General features: G+C 32.3%; 1 protein-coding gene across 7 annotated transcripts in view; it reads right to left on the reverse strand.

The window, feature by feature from the left end:
• The window catches only part of LOC123007223 (1-phosphatidylinositol 4,5-bisphosphate phosphodiesterase epsilon-1-like), a 79,316-nt gene that overhangs the window by 7,655 nt on the left and 54,654 nt on the right, over positions 1-17,007 (reverse strand). For 6 of the 7 annotated variants that reach the window (XM_044402396.1, XM_044402393.1, XM_044402395.1 and 3 more), the window contains 6 exons: positions 14,122-14,255; positions 11,801-11,932; positions 8,760-8,905; positions 2,120-2,423; positions 1,863-2,041; positions 1,584-1,767 (listed from right to left, as the gene is read on the reverse strand). In XM_044402396.1, coding sequence (XP_044258331.1) covers positions 1,584-1,767; positions 1,863-2,041; positions 2,120-2,423; positions 8,760-8,905; positions 11,801-11,932; positions 14,122-14,255 — 1,079 coding nt within the window. Of the gene's footprint in view, positions 1-1,583; positions 1,768-1,862; positions 2,042-2,115; positions 2,424-8,759; positions 8,906-11,800; positions 11,933-14,121; positions 14,256-17,007 lie in introns of those variants that run through there. The other variant, XM_044402397.1, reaches the window with a different exon arrangement.

Below are 17,007 nucleotides of genomic sequence, written 5' to 3' on the forward strand. Positions count from 1 at the left end.
TTCAACTATGCGTGTTTTAAATAAATAAATAATAAACTGTTGGATACTTAATTAATGTTTTTAAAAAATATTCAGTTTATAAATAAAGAATAAAATTATAAAAATAAAATTTTATGTGGTTGTTTAAATAAAACAAGTAGTAAATAAAAATCTTGCATCCTTTGCAAAATGGTAAAATTGCTTGCATTTGAAATCGATTAGTTAATAATAGTGTTTTGTTTGTGGGTTGGATATTGCTTATGCAATAGTGGGCGTGTGAAAAATTTAGACCGTATTGTTTTTTTTAAATAGCAATTTCTTAATATGTACCTAAATTGCTTTCATATGCGCACGTGCTTGGCAAAATTTCAGTAGGTACAAACTTTGATTGAATGAATTATTAGAGTGAGATAAACACATTAACTAACTTGAGTTATAGTTAAATAAAACAATATGAGAAAATAAATTTCAATGTTTTTTCTCTCTTCAATATTGGTACAATAATTTCTCGTAAAAATATAAATCATATTTTATAAATAACAAAGAAAAGTAATTTTTAACAACTATTTTTTGTGGAAACAATATTTAAAAATAAATGCAAATGAAATAAAACCAATGGATATTGTTGGTAATACATAGATTTGTGTATTTTTGCATTCTAAACAGAATCGCTTATCAAACATTAATTATGTGTAATAAATTAATAAAATTAAATTGAACTATAAAGGTGAACTTCCCGAAAAAAAAATGCTTACAGTTTGTTGCTTTCTGATATCAGTTTTTGTGCATGCAGGGAGTTTCACAACAAAATTAAATTACCACATGTACAGTTGCGGAATTAAAATTTCGGGCAGTATTTTTCTGTCACTTTAAAAAGTTCACTGCTAAAACTACCTTTTACTGTCATCATGACTGACATTTGACAATTAAACTTATTTTTTTGTTGTTACAATTGGTTATTAAATGTCTTAGGAAATTTATTAATTGAACTAAGTGTAATTAAATCATCGCTTTGATCTGCTACCTACCCGTTATTATGCCACAAATCACTATTTTTATAAGTAAATAAGTCAAAATGACATAACATGACAAGAGTAAAAAATGAGGTTATTAATGTAAAGGTTGTTTTAGAGTTTACATTATGAAAATGACAATATTGCCTGAAATTTTAATTCCGCAACTGTACACTAGATAAAAAGGAGAAAAAAATATAGTTTATTAATTGTGAATCGGTTTTCTCATTTTTCTCTAACCAAATAAAATAAATGAGTTTTCAAGATTTGTAATGGGTTATTTGGGTAAGTAGTTTTTTATCGTTCTTACAGAAATAAATTTCATTCAGAATGAAGCCATGATCTTTGATACCCAAACTCAAAAACGACACTTTCCGTTAAATTAGAGTAATGCGGTAAAAACATGTAAAAATATTTGTTTCTCAAAGGACTGATGAGATATCTGTTAGGTAAAACAAAAACGAACAATGTGATGATGTTTGTCAATTTTTATGTTTTTTAATAATTAAAATTTAAATTTTGTTTTTCATCAGACCTCATCTTGCATAACATTTTTTCCGACCAATTTAATTTTATGTAATACAAAATTACCTGCATGACATGTTGGTCAATTTTCGTAAGTGGAGACGATAGACAAACGAAACTAACACCGTGATCGTGAACGAGCGGTTGTACAGGATGATAGTCATCAACATCACAGTCATATTCAGCGTCTAGTTCAGTTCTTTGTGGGGGAGCAGCTGCTAAAACGCGCTGTTCATTTACAGTCGTCGACCTGAAAAATCAAAAACTCCTTATAATGTCTTGCTCACTTGAAGATCGCTTTATCAACACAATATTATTTGTTGCACGAAATTCAAAGACACTTACTTAAGATATTCGATGAGACTAACAGTAGGTGAAAGACGATTGCGGGTATGATAATGTTGATGACAGAGGGAAATGTGGTCCATTACGGCTTGTGTTCGATATATTTTTTCCAAGTTGATGAGTCCACCAGGACCGATTCTTGTAAAATGATGGTCTTCTCCATTGTAATCTGATATGAACTGGAGAAATACGACAAGTCACAGACCGACTTTCAAAATTCGAATTAGAGGAACAAAATGTCGCTTCTTCTCACCTACCACTTGTCTTTGCTGTAGCTGTTGGTCCCGATCTCTCCGCGCGTCAGCCTTTGGCGGTTTCGGCGGCGGCATGGTTTCCGAGCCTGCAGCAGGATCGTGTCCTGGGGGTCCCGACGCCAGAATCTCCCTCAGTTCTCTGAGGAAGGCCCCAAAGAACGGCACCACCGGACATTCGGCCATGGCCAAGGCCCTGCTTAAGGCACGATCATATTCCGCAGAGAGGAGCGCCGCCGATAGGAAGTCCAACACCGGCAACGTCTCTTTCTCCGTAATGGACAGCCAGAACGGCTTGAGTTTATTGGACCTGGGGCAGAAAACTCGTGTCTACAATTCGACGCTTTTAGAACGAAGAAACGCATTATTTCGTTTAAGCCGCAGCGAAGCTTGTGCAACGTAAAAGCAAGTAGTTTCCGCCGGCCTACAACTCTTTATTATCCGCTGGAGGCCGAAAGAAACCCCTACTCTTGCGTCACGAATCGCCTGATACTCTTCTTATTACACAGAATGACATTAATAGCGGCTTGAGCACCGAACGATCTTTGCAAAAGCTCGATTTATTCACGACAGGGTGTCGCAAAGGCGTGAGGTAATAACGGATTAATGGTTTATGGTGGAGCGTGAACGATTCTTGAAACCAACACGCAAGGATTTTAAACGATGAAAAACGTGACATTTCACTCATTTCAGAAAAAAATTTACATTTGTAATTTTAAACTAATAGAGAAATAACGATTCTCAACAACTCTTAAAGAAATAACATGTTTTTCAAGTAATTTTGACAATTTTCTAAGATGAAAACACTCTCTCTACATAATGTGTAAACTGTTGTAAATAAAACAAAGTTCGAAAAGTTGTTTTGGTTTTTCTTTCACCTGTCCTTAGCTTTCTTCTTTCTGTTAAATGAGTTGTAAAGAAGTTTCCAACAGTGGCACTAACTAGTCATCTCCTTACCAGGTAGAAAACAATTTTTTTTATATAAATATTGAAAGAAGTTTCATTAAAAAATGTATATGGTCCTGCAAATAGTAGGTAACTATAACTGTAATCTATATACCAGGTGAATAAAAAGTATGGAACCAAGCGTTTTTTTCGTAAACTATGCATTTTACGAAAAAAATAATTAGTGTAGCGTAAAGTACAATTAAAATGTGACCATTTATCAAGAATAACATTTTTCGAAATTTTTTTTAGTTTTCGAGATTATGATCTAAAAATGACCTTTAATTAAATAAAATTGTTTTTTTAGCCACTACTTTTTTTTATTAATTGTTAAAGTTGCGTTCCGAACTCATTACGAAGATTTTCCGAACTTAACCGAAGTGGTTGTTTCATGCTTTTCATCATGGGAGAGCACTGATTTCTGTGCAGGTGCTTTGGGGTGGTTTCGAATGGACTAAAAATAGAAGAAAATGATTTGTTTTTACATTTTTTGATCCATCCGGAACCACCCCAAAGCACCTGCACCAAAAACCGGGCTCTCCAACGACCAAAGTCTTGAAACGACTCCCTCGTTCAAGTTCGGAAAATCTTCGTGATGGGCTCGGAACGCAACTTTAACAATTTATTAAAAAAAAAGTACTGACTAGAAAACAATTCTGTTTAATTAGAGGTCATTTTTAGATCATAATCTTTAATTAAAAAAATTACCATAGTGGGTTGCCATTAAAAAAAAAAATTGTTTCCAGAACTCGAAAACTAAAAGAAATTTCGAAAAATGTTATTCTTGATAAAAGGTCACATTTTAATTCTACTTTACGCTACACTAATTATTTTCTTGTAAAGTGCTTAGTTTACGAAAAAAACGCTTGGTTCCATACTTTTTATTCACCTGGTATATTAAGAGGCTTGTCCTGACTGACCTATCAACCCACAGCCTAAACCGCTGGAGGCAGAAATTTCAAATTTTCACAGTAGATACCTTTTATAACGTAGACATCCAATAAGAAAGGATTTTTGGAAAATCAACCCCTAAGGGGGTTAAATGGAGTGGTGAATTCGAAGTTTTAAAGCTATAGCCATGAAAATTGGTATTTAGGATTTCGGCTAAAAATAAAAAATACGTATTTTACCATTTTTGGAAATTTCACCCCAATGGGGTTGAACAAGGGTAAAAAGTGGTAAAATATTTGTATTTTTTTTAAAGTTAAATTCATGAAAATTGGTATTTGGGCTCTCAGTTAAAAACAAAAAAACACGTGTTTTAGGATGTTGGAAAATTTCATCCCCAAAGGGGTCAAACAAGGGATGAAAATTTGTATAAATATTTATAAATTCGTCATTTTTGAAGTTATATTTATGAAAATTGGGATTTGGGCTTTCGGTTAAAAATGAAGAAACATGAGTTTTAGGATTTTTGAAAATTTCACCCTCAAGGGGGTTGAACAGGGATGACAATTTGTATTAAAATATGTCATTTATAAAGTTAAATCCTTGAAAATTTGTATTTAGGCTTTCGATTAAAAATCAAGTAATACGTGTTTCAGGATTTTTGGAAATTTCACCCTCAAGGGGGTTGAACAAGGGTAAAACTTCGTAAAATATCCGTGTTTTTTTCAAGTTAGATCTATGAAAATTGGTATTTGGTTGTTCAGTTAAAAACAAAATAGCACGTGTTTCAAGATTTTGGAGAATTCTATCCTTAAGGGGTCAAACAAGGGATGAAAGTTTGTATAAATGTGTGTTACAGTTAAACATGGAATGAAAATTTGTATCAAAATTTGTCATTGTTAAGTAATATCCATGAAATAAGACTTAAAATTTTACGGTTTTTAAATAAGTTATAAAAGACGGACTTTTTATTTTTACTACGAAGTTCATAATAAATTATGTGTTGCTATATTTTGTTAGTAAGTTTCTTATCCCTTCTGCGTTTTGAAATAGTTGTGGATGTCAAACTACCACGCGAGCGAAGCCGCGGGCAACAGCTAGTCTGTAATATGTACCTAATTGTATTTTAAAATTTCCATTGTAAAACAAGAGATAAATTTTCCTCTTCTACGACACATTTTCTGTTTTTAAAAACTGCCTGGCATATGTGTGGACATTCGTTTCGTTGAAATACAAAAAATCACCTTAAGCTCTCATCGTTGAGGTCTGGGCAATATGAAAAGTAAAATTCATGCTCTGTTGAACGTTACGTCGAAATAGAATTTCTCTTGTTAACATGAATAGAAATCATTTTCATGTATGTTGTAGCATCACAACAGAATGTATCGATCACATTCGTAAGAACAGATTGTAGAAGGGAAATTGTATTTCGTAGGTAATAGGAACATGATAACAAAAGCCACCCCAGATAATTGAATTATGCAGCATTAAATTGATAACAATAACCGAAATTATTTAATTATCGATGAGACGGGTAGCTAATTGACACAGGTAGTTGTTCGCAATTTAATAAACCTTCCCTTAAGATTTATAATTAATTCGATTTTAAAATACAAACGCCGAGGTTTTCCCTAGTTATGAGATTTTAATCATCTGGAATTTTTTATTTTTTCACTTATCAAACATGAATATGAAGGTTCGATCTATTGTAATATAAAACAATACATCGCTGCAATAGCGCATATTGCAGTTTACCTACATCTCTACACAACAATGAAACAACCAGAAGCGGGATTTAGCTCTGAAATGTCTAGAATAATTTAGTGTTGAGTTGTGGTTAGATTTATTGTAATAACCTGAGGTAATCTGTGCTATTGTATTTTCAACAATATTATCAAGATACTCAAGGGGACTTGATGTCTTCAGGTCAGTTTATACAACCTTTTCGTTGCGTAAATATAACTTAGACTTTCACAACCACGACATTCGAAATGATTAATTCGCTCTTTGACGCTATTTTGTGCCAAATACGAACCAGCTGGTAAAGGACACGTTTTATTGTTCTTTCATTTTTCAATGCTTTAACGGCAAGCGTCAAAGAAATTCCCTCGAAAATTTGTGACATCCTCGTAATGCTTTTTTTAACCAAAATCTCGATTTTGTTATACTATGTATTAAATGATCGACAAATGTATACATTTTGTGATTATTTTTGTATTATTTTACGAAAATAATTAATAAATGGCAAACAACACATCCGAAAATATTTATATGAATATGATGATCAAACGCCAGGCGTCCTTCATCGTTATCATCGAACACTGACTGATATGACAACAGATAGATGATAAATTACGATTAGACACTGTTTTGATTGCACTGGGGGTTTATTTATGATCAATTTCTGCTACTAATAAATAACAAGATCAAAATATTGAAGCTTTGTCTTATGCTAATAAATAAATTGCAACCAAAAAGACCAGTTTTCCTATTATGTTAGTTTATATTACGTTAATAATTTTTTTTAAATCAGATTTATGCCAGAAATTTTACGAGGCACTGACGTGTTTTGATATTATTTTATTATTATAAGCAAAAATCAGTTTATATGGAACATAAAGTTTTTTTAGTTCTAAATATATCAATTTTTTTTATTTTTTGCAGTTTAGGTTGCAAGAAATTCCGAGATGTGGCAATTGCTTTGTGAATACAGGTTCTACTATAACCGAACTCTAAACTACATTCGTCACAACGTCGCCTTTTAGCAAATTTCTAATAAACAGTAGATCAAACTAAATATCTTGTAGTACTTTTGTAACTTTTGTAGTACTACCAACGATATATATAGAGCGCAGAAAAATTAGAATAAGGAAAATCTGTTAAGTTAACATCTATGCCTTTGCAGATGATACACAGTTGTACTATCATTTTGATCCTGACGATGTAGAACGAGCTTGCAACTTTATTAATCAAAGTCTAAATGAAATTTTCTTATTGACTAAAAGCATTGGTTTAAATTTAAATTCGAGTAAATGTTCATCAATTTGCATTTCCACAAGAAATAAAAAAAACAACTCGGAAATTAATCTCAAAATTGGTAATATGGAAATAGGTATCTCAAACAGTGTAAAAAATCTTGGAATTATAATGGATACGGAATTACGATTTAGAGAACATGTCAACTTGATTGTAAAGAGGTCTTACATTGCATTAAAAATGTTATATTCCAATTATCACATTTTGAATTTTAAACTTCGAAAAAAACTATGCGAGTCATTGGTGCTTTCCAACCTTAATTATGGTCCATCATTCATGTTTAGATTATCAATCTAAATATAAATTACAAAACATACATAATTCGTGATCTTGTTTTATTTACAAATTAAGAAAATTTGACCATGTATCTCAAAAAATAAAAGAACTTGGTTGGCTACCGGTAGACTAAATATACAATTATTTCTTGTCAGTGTTCATATATAAAATGTTTATTACTGCTACACCACCCTCTCTCCGTGAAATATTTCATTCGAGAAAAAGTTGTCATCAAGTTTCTGTTCGTAATATTGCTGACCTGTCATTACCAAAGTTTAAAACAGCAATATTTAAAAGATCTCTCTCTTACAATACATAATTCTTCTCATTTGTTTAAAGAAAAACTTTGAGTGAACAATTTTCGCAAAAAGATAAAAATACATTTTTTGAACTTCTAGTTTTTTACTTTTGCTTTTTGTTATTTTCTTATTGTTTTAATTGCTGTCATTTCTACTTAATTAGTTTTTCTTAATTTTAGTTAAACTGTAATGCAATTTTTCATTTTTCTTTTTTTTGTTTTGTTTAGGGGTTACGTTATGAATAGCAGTTGTTAGACTTCGCCTCCCGAGTTGTATTTACTTGTATACATACAATTCAATAAAACCGCTTTATTATTATTAATTATTATTATACAGGATGCGCCAGAACTAGCGCCCCAGAGAAAAATGCCATATAAGGTAAGATACCAGGAAAATGGAAAAAATATCTATAAAAATTTCGAAGTTATGAGGGTTTAAAGTTTGCACTTTGACTCTATTTATTTTTGTTGGAAAAATACTTTTCCAAGTTTTTTTGCTATAGGCTATTAAAAGAGGAAACAAGGAAGCTGTATCCTAAATTGTAACTCTGTTCAATGTTATTTGTGGCCTTTATTGGCAAAATTTTTGTCCCTTTACTAAATAATTGTAAAAAAAACATATACAAGATCATCAACTAACGCCACATGCATCGATTTACACCCTGTTTTACCCTATGCATGGATGTGGAAAATTGAGTAAATTTATTTCTTTCGTTTGAGAAAAACAAGTAATTCTGTCTGATGGAGAGATAATAACAAAATTGATGTTTACAACGTTGTAAAACAAATAAATGCAAATAGAATACAAATTGATTAAACAACGTAGTCTTTAATTTTTAAAATTACACACCGAATTAAAAGCCTAAAAGATTTAGAAAATTCGTTGTAATTAAAATGCGACAGATGAATTATAAGAAATTTCCTTGGCATAATCTAAAATCAATATGGCAGTTTTATTCTCAATTTCGTCCGTGTTTTTACGAGGATGATCGTATTACTAATGAAAGCAGGCCGTCGTGAGAGACGACAACGAATTGAAATTCTCAACGTGCACCGGAAGCACAAGCTTTCGGTATCGGGACGCTTTCAGATCGGATATAAAATACATAACATGTCGATAATGGGTGGTGATTTGGGCTTTGCACAAGTAGCACAACTCGTCAGCCCGGACCTGAAAACCGGGATTAGTATGGAGGGACTTACTTGAGGCCGGCAATAATCTCCATGGCTCCATTGAAGTTGCCGATGTTCCAGCAGGATAACGCCACTCTGAGGACGCACGAGAGAACGGCTCGACGAGCATCGTGCGTGGGCTGAGAGATTATCAGCTGCGTCACCCACGCGCTAACCTAATGCATTCAAAATGTTATATTCAGTACCAACAAGAAGTCGAAAAGATAACTCTAATTGCTGAAAAGCATATCTTAAAACTTTAAATAAACTAAAGTCTGTTTTTTTTTTTAATGGAGATACCAAGTCAAAATTTTGGTGAAAAAATTGGTAGCAACTTGTCTCCTTAGCCACAAATTTTGTTTGCTCTTTATTTTTGTCCCTAGAAATTTTGTTAAATAATTATGGTTATGTGTTTTTTTTTGACTTTTATGAATCTGGTGTGCCTGTTTCCTCTTTGAAAGCGCTTTAATTGAATACCTGAGGACAGACATCATTACCTAAGGTCTAAAGACAGAATTCAGTGCTAATAGTTTTGACAGAAACACACCGCAAGTAAGTACAATGTTGTGGACAAAAATGAGATTCTTGCTACAAAAACTTTGAAGAAAAATGATGAATAAACAGAAAAAAGTTATTTAGCCAAAGATACAAGTAGGTATTATGATGATTGGCAATAAATTTTGTGTAATTTATTGAAATGAGCTCAAAGTTGATGCATTTTATAAATTCCTCTTCAGCTTTAGTTTCAAAATTATTACTTTTTTAACTCATTCCTCAAAAAACGATGCACAAGACACTAATTTAATTGCGTTCTTTCCGAGGTTCTTTCTCATTTATGTTTATTTTGTGTTCTTGTCGATTTCAATTAGAAATATTTAGCAAACCTGCATTACAAATTGCGTCTACGTTTTAACGGGCCCTTTTTCTAACTTCCTGCTTGCGAACTATTCGTTTCCAAATTTCGAAAAACTGTTAGTGTACCGAATTTGTTTCTTTTTTTGGTGTTTCGCCTCTAAATTTTCTTAGACGATTTTTTTTTGTATTGACGTTTAATGACATTGTTTTCAAATTAATTCAAAAAATCGGAACTGCCAACTTCCTTTATTAAAATTACCATGAATGAATTTACTAGTGATGCCAACGTTAAGACTGTTTGGCATTTCCATTAAAAAAAAAACAGACTTTATATAAAGTTTGTTTTTTTTAATGGAAATTACCAAGTCAAAATTTTGATGAAAAAATTGGTAGCAGCTTGTCTCCATAGTCACAAATTTTGTTTGCTCTTTGTTTAGTCCCTAGAAATTTTGTTAAAAAATTATGGTTATGTGTTCAAATTGAAACGTTGTCAAAATTTTGAATTTTATGAATCTTGTGTGCCTGTTTGCTCTTTAAAAACGCTATAATTAAATACCTGAGGACAGACATCATTACCTAAGGTCTAAAGCCAGAATTCAGTGCTAATAATTTTCATAGAAGCACACCGCAAGTAAGTACAGTGTTGTGGACAAAAATGGGGTTCTTGCTACAAAAACTTTGAAGAAAAAGGATGTATACACAGAAAAAAGTTATTTAGCCAAAGATACAAGCACGGTTTATGAAGATCGCCAATAAATTTTGTGTAATTTATTGAAATGAGCTCAAAGTTGATGCATTTTATAAATTCTTCTTCAGCTTTAGTTTCAAAATTGTTACTTTTATAACTCGTTCCTCAAAAACGATGCACAAGACACTGTTCTTTCCGAGGTTCTTTCTCATTCATGTGTATTTTGTATTCTTGTCAATTTCTTGCTAAAAATTAAGAATGTTTAGCAAACCTGCATTACAAATTGCGTGGCCCTTTTTCTAACTTCCTGCTTGCAAACTATTCGTTTCCAAATTTCTAAAAACTGTTACCGGTACCGAATTTGTTTCTTTTTTGGTGTTTCATCTCTAAATTTTCTTAGACGATTTTTTGTGTTGACGGAACTGACAACTTCCTTTATTAAAATTACCATGAATGAATTTACTAGTGGTGCCAACGTTAAGTCTGTTTGGCATTTCCATTTAAAAAAAGAACCGACTTTAGGTAAGAAATTATCTTGATTCAATGTAAAAAATTCATATTTATCTTATTTTTTGCTTGGTTTATTGAAAGAGTTTCTGACTTCAAAGCTGGTGCTCGACTAAAATCTCCATATGTAGGTTTAGTCGTAATTTTATTGTAACCAACATCCGTCAGATGCAATAATCATACAAAGAACAAACATTGCTGTCAAGGCAAACTCGAGTGCAAGGATTTATCCGCTTTGCGACTCACTCCTCTACTGCCTCACGTTCTGTGGCGTAAAAGTGCAATCAAATAAACCTAACTGCTCTGCTTCTCGAAATAAAGCACTTGATATAATCGAGTTAAAGTAATTTTGTTAATCTACAATTAATTGAAAGGTTTATCTTCTGGAACAGTAAAGTGTGATAGAAAAAGTGAAAATTGTGACTAAATGGCACTTGGTTGGACTGAAATGAACTTTATCGAAGACAAGACAAAGCGAAGTTAAAATATAACTCAATTTCGAGGATATTGGCTGTCATTAGGTCTCTCTACTTTAGGTGCGAAGAGTAAAAAACGAGTCTGAGAAAGTAGTGGAAAAGCGCCTGAAACGAAAGTTAAGCTCTCGTAAACAGGTCTGTTTCACGATGGTTTTTAAGGGTTTCAACTCCTAAACAAACTGACATTTTATTATCGAATCTATCTTTTAATACATTCACCGAAAAAATTTCTAGTTGGGTAGAGACAAAATGTGATTAGGGGTGGTCTGAGCTCGTTTCTACAAAAGGAATTCCATTTTATATGTGAGGAGGGTTTTGTACGAAACTGTTGAGAAATAAGCAAATTTCGACAAAAAAACTCTAATTTACATTCACAACAATCCAAAAATTTAATTAAAAGTTTCAATTCGGTCATTTTCTATAGAGGAATGCATTAAAACTTTCCTTTGTTTATGTTTAGAAAAAAATCAAAACCGGATCAAAAGCCCTTTAGGTTAGAAGGGCAGAAAAGGGGATAGAATTCTTTGATTAGAATTGATTTTTACCTCGTTGAAACGTTTGATGAGAGTGGCTACAGAAGACCTCGTAGAGGAGTTTCCAGGGAGGCTTTCGGATGACGTGCCCGTGGCTCCCCCAAGGTCCAAGGTCACCTGCCGTAAGTAATCGATTGGTGGAACCTGAAAAATTATATGTATTTAATAAATCAATTCTATTCATTAGAAGTTTGCCGTCAGTCATTTCAGTATATTATTAAAGTTGAATCATAAATTATGGTCGCTATTAAACGGTTGTTTATTTTATTTTGCAATTTTTATGGCAGCATCTGTTCATGCAATCAGGTGAACTAACATTTCGGATATGTATTACAGTTTTTTTCGTCTTAAAATTCATTCTAGAGTACGCCTCTGTTTAGAATTCGTAACACATAGGATTTACAAAGCAAATACGCAAATTTGAAGTGTACCAAAGGAAACTGAGCGTTAAAATCAAGATTGATTGAAACATTTCCATTGTAATATAGCAAGTAGTACCAATGTAAACAAAGATTTGCGAATGAACCGGTTAAAAGGATTTTAAAATATTTAAAAATAAATTTTAAATTTTAAATATTTAAAGTTTACTACGTTTCCTTGTTTACTCAATTAGTAGGACAGAAGGAAGACATTTGTAAAGATCGCATAGGAGCAAACATAGATAAATAAACGTAAATCGTTAAATTTAAAACAAAAGATTAAAATAATAAGACACAAGTCTGAAAAATAAAATACTTTTAATTTTATTGCAATTTACACTTGATTCGTTATCTCCGATTTGACGCTTTGAAGCGAAATTATTTGCTCTGAGTACAGAATATTTTCGCACAAAGTATAATTTAAATACATTGTAATCTCTTATTCCTAAAGCGTAGTAAACATTAATCGGGAAAATCTGAAGTAATGTACATGTAAAATAAGTAGTTTAGCTGAATGATACGAGCCTTAGTAAAGTTAAAAGTAATATAGTAAAAATTTCATTCTGGTCATGGGCCCTAAAAGCAGTTTAAAGTCAAAATATGTGAATTAAAAATAGAATGTGATAACTTTGAAAGTGACATTATACTGAATGTAGCTTTCAAAATCTTGTTCCTTCTTTAATAGCTCAAGTTATTGAAGAGATTTGGAGAAACATCTGTGGTCCAATTTCCAACAGCGATTGCACTGGTTTGCATGTGCTTCAATTGAATTTTTAGCACAATTTCAAATAAAATTTCTGGTGCATTTGAATTTGTATAGGGACAGCAGAGTCTCCACATTTTTAAATAAAGTAATTGACGTCATAAATCTACCGAAAGTAATAGCACCGTCCTAATAAATTTCAGACCCAAGGGCGTCATTGACCTTTATTACAGATTCATGTAACAATAGGGAAAGGCCTTAATCCGTGTCACACCAAACAACAAAATATTTTATCTGTATAAAATTCTTTTCAAAACTGTGACTTTTAATAAATTATCTAAAATATCAATAAAATTTTTTTGGCAAGTATCCGATTATGTATTTATATGTTTTTGGTAGCCAAAAAATAATTCTGTAATTCTGTTTGAGTTTTCCACTTTATCACTAAATTAATACTTCTGTGGCGCTGTCCAGGACCGGTATGGGGTGCCTTCACACAGGGGAATTAATTGATATGATCCGTATCTAAATTTTGATAATTTATATATTACGTAGCGAATATTAAAATTGAATTTGAGGCTCTAATAATACGCACCTCTTTTGTGAGAAGTTTCTATAGTCAAGCTTGACCTTAAATTATTTAAAAATTTTTTAATATTAATAAAAGAAATAGATATTTACATGTTGGTATAAATGAACAAAATTTTTATATCCTTTTGTTTCAAATGATGTCTTACCTAAATGTAATTTTTTATTTTATCGTATTCATCCTTTTTTTAAATGCGATGTTTTTTTACTTTAGCTTTTGAAATATTGTTCTACTAAAAAATTTCATCAAGAATGAAATATCTAGAATTTGATATTTGTTAGTTATTAAAATTTTAAAACTTTTGTTATTAGTTCCCATGTGGATTTAGTCCCGAAGGAAATGTTTTTCAATTTACATGGTTAGCTCAGCCCGTCCTCCTCCCGGAATGAAAAATAAATGTCAAGAAGTTTAAATTTGTGTTTTACAAATTGGTAAATGCCTGCATATTATTAAGTTGTCGCATCTATTTCACTCTACGGAAGCGACGCAACGAAAGTGCAATTTTTCAAATCGTTGAACTTCCGTTTCTTGAATAAACTTGGCGCAAGTCCAAACAACGTCCGCCGAATCTCGTAATTACTTCGAGTTTCTGTTAATTTGTAACAAAACACCGTCCAATTACCTGATAGAACAGTTGATACTCAGTGTCGGCCAGGCGCAGAGCAACCTCTTCAGGGAAGTGGAGCAGCTCCTGCAACTCCTCCAGCTCTGCGCAGTAACTTGTCTGCGCTGCGAGAGGAATCCTCTTCTCCAGCTCTGCAACAAAGATCGCAAATTAAATGCGAAGCGGTTGTAAATCAGTCGAGGAAAAAATCCCGGTGCGGAAGGGATGATGCGTTGGGCGTGAATGTGCCGACCTTGAACCAGTTTACTTCTGCAGGACGGGCCCAAAATGCAGGAAGGGGGATCCCTCGCATTCCGCGACGTGATGAATATGCAACCAGGACGTTTAGTTTACATTACGGGGCCTTCATTGTTTATTACGTTTTAATGGCGCTAGAGGGGGAGGGACGATTCGGGATTCAGGATCGGGAAGTCGGTTTTAGCAAAAGCTTAAAACAACATTTTACGAAAGATAATACACAAAGGATTTGGGGGAAGACAACAACCCTTATTTACGAATTGACAGATCAGCGATTTGTTATCGGAATTTCCTTTTAATAATTTGGATGATAACTTGAGCTTTTCTCTAGAGATATTTGTACGTTGAAAATTAAAGTGGTAGTCTGGTAGTTGCTGAATAAGGAATAAAAATTTTAAATTGTACTAAATAATTTCGACTCAAATTAAATTTTGGTAGCAAATAAATAATAAAAATGACAAGTCTCCATTAAAACCGAGCCATTAGAAATCTTACATAAAATTGTTTCGTTCATTATTGTTCATTAGTAAGACAGTTAGAGACATGAAAATCCTTTTAGAAATCACGTTTTTACATCCTAATTGCGATTCTCATAAATTTTATCAAAATAGTTCTGCTCTTCAGGCAAATTTACAAATTCATTTTGGTATACGAGTAGTTTATCACGAGGACCGCATAAAACTTTTATTGCTTTAAGATGAAGCACTCGAGTTTATTTAAATAACTAATCTGTATGAAAATTTAACAAAGTCACTAACGATAATGACTGAAAAATTTATAATTACGGTGTATCCGAAAATGTCTTTTGATAAATCGTATCAACATTTCCAGCGCAGTTAATATTTTATGTTTTAAGTATTAAACCTGTCGGATTCTCGTCTCATGAATACTAAACATCAAGGCAAAGCTTTACTAATTTAACTCGACTACCAAGTTATTGCGATATGCCCTGCAGAATGTGAATGGTCCGGCTTTAACTCGACTAACTTGAAAATTCGCAAGGGCGTGCCCTGAATTCATTCACCATCATTTCTTCCCCTATTTTCATACACACCCCCAAAACGGCCACAATACGCCGATCAGTTTTGATTGAACCGAATTTAATCAGCTTAATCAACTATAATCCGTATTGTAACAAAGAGAAAAACCCCAAAATGTAAATTTTAACACAATTGGAATATTTCAATTTGTAATGATTTTAATTATGTTTATTTTCCTGTTTGGAAACGCAAGTAGTCACTGATTTAAATATTTTTTAAAATTTCTATGCATACAATTAATGACGAGCAAAATCAGTTTTAATAAAATCAATCAGTCATTCAAATATTCTTGACATAAAGGTCTTTTAGAACAAAATAAATAAAAAAACTAATCCCGTCGAGGCAACAAGCAACATCGGGAAGTTTGCGTGCACACGCGATAAGCATTTGGCGATTGAATCCGATGGCGGCTAACGAAGTTACCAACTTCAATCAACATCAGCTTTTGCACCTACAGATGATTCGGAACAGGGAATTTTCGTGGTGATGCAGAATAACTACGTTATCAAACTCGGTATGGCTTCAAATTTTTAATGAATGCAATGACAGAAGAGATTGTTACAATTAGTTCTGGTTCGTGATGACGAGCTCGATATTAACTAATCTCCGCTGCGAAAGATTAAACTTTCAACAAGTTCAACCGAAAATCATGACGATGAAATATATTCAGATGGAGATTATTACCGAGTGATAATAATTTGAGAATGGCGTCATTTCATTAACCCTTGAATTATTTGAAAGTGGGAATTCAACTTTTTGTAAAAGATAAAAAACTAAAACTTGAACCTTATACCTACTGCAAGAAATTGCACGTTTGAAAAGTCCTTTTCATAAAATCAAAAAGCTAAAATGCTGCAATTTTACTTACGTTAGTAATGTAGAATATCAAAACTAAACATTTTAACAGGATTAATTACAGAGTTTACAAAGACTTTGGCTAAAAACATGAGAAAGGTATAAAACAAACGTAGGTATACAATTTTGTTTTGAGACACTTATAACTCCATTTAGAATTTAGGTTAAACAAGGTTCTATGAGAGTTTTGTGTGAGCTTTTATATAAAAGTACAATTTTGATTTTTAAAGGCTGCAAAATTTCGATTTTAATTTCATTTCATAGAGTAGATGTTTGATAGTCACTTTGTAAGCTGGAAATAAAACCGTTCTATTTTACATTTTAAATGCAGTTTTATTGGTCCACTAACAAATCATTCCATAAAAATTACAGTTTCATTTCTGGTTATAAAAGTGATTTTTGCTTAGTCATTGAGTAAACAGATTTATATTGGGAACAATTTGTGAAATGGTTTCTGAAACTTGTGGTAATTTTAGACCACAGTATTATTAATGGCTGAAAATTCTATTTTCTATGATAATAATAACATAAACAGTGACAATTTTCCCAGTAATATTAATCATTATTAGGATGGAATTTACGCCAAAACAGTTGAATTTATAGTCCTCACCCATTTTCCATCAGTTGAGTTAAATGCCTGAATTTTAACAAAAATTATGTTATTATTTACGTTTTTAGCTTAGCATCCGCTCTATGCCGCCGAACACACTAAAAAGATTTTAATTCGAAAGCAGAGCATCCATTTGCACCG

Source organism: Tribolium madens, unplaced genomic scaffold, assembly GCF_015345945.1.
Source record: "Tribolium madens isolate multiple individuals breed KSU strain unplaced genomic scaffold, Tmad_KSU_1.1 Scaffold_3;HRSCAF=73;Tcas5.2_LG2, whole genome shotgun sequence".
In the NCBI taxonomy this organism is placed as follows: Eukaryota; Metazoa; Arthropoda; class Insecta; order Coleoptera; family Tenebrionidae; genus Tribolium; species Tribolium madens.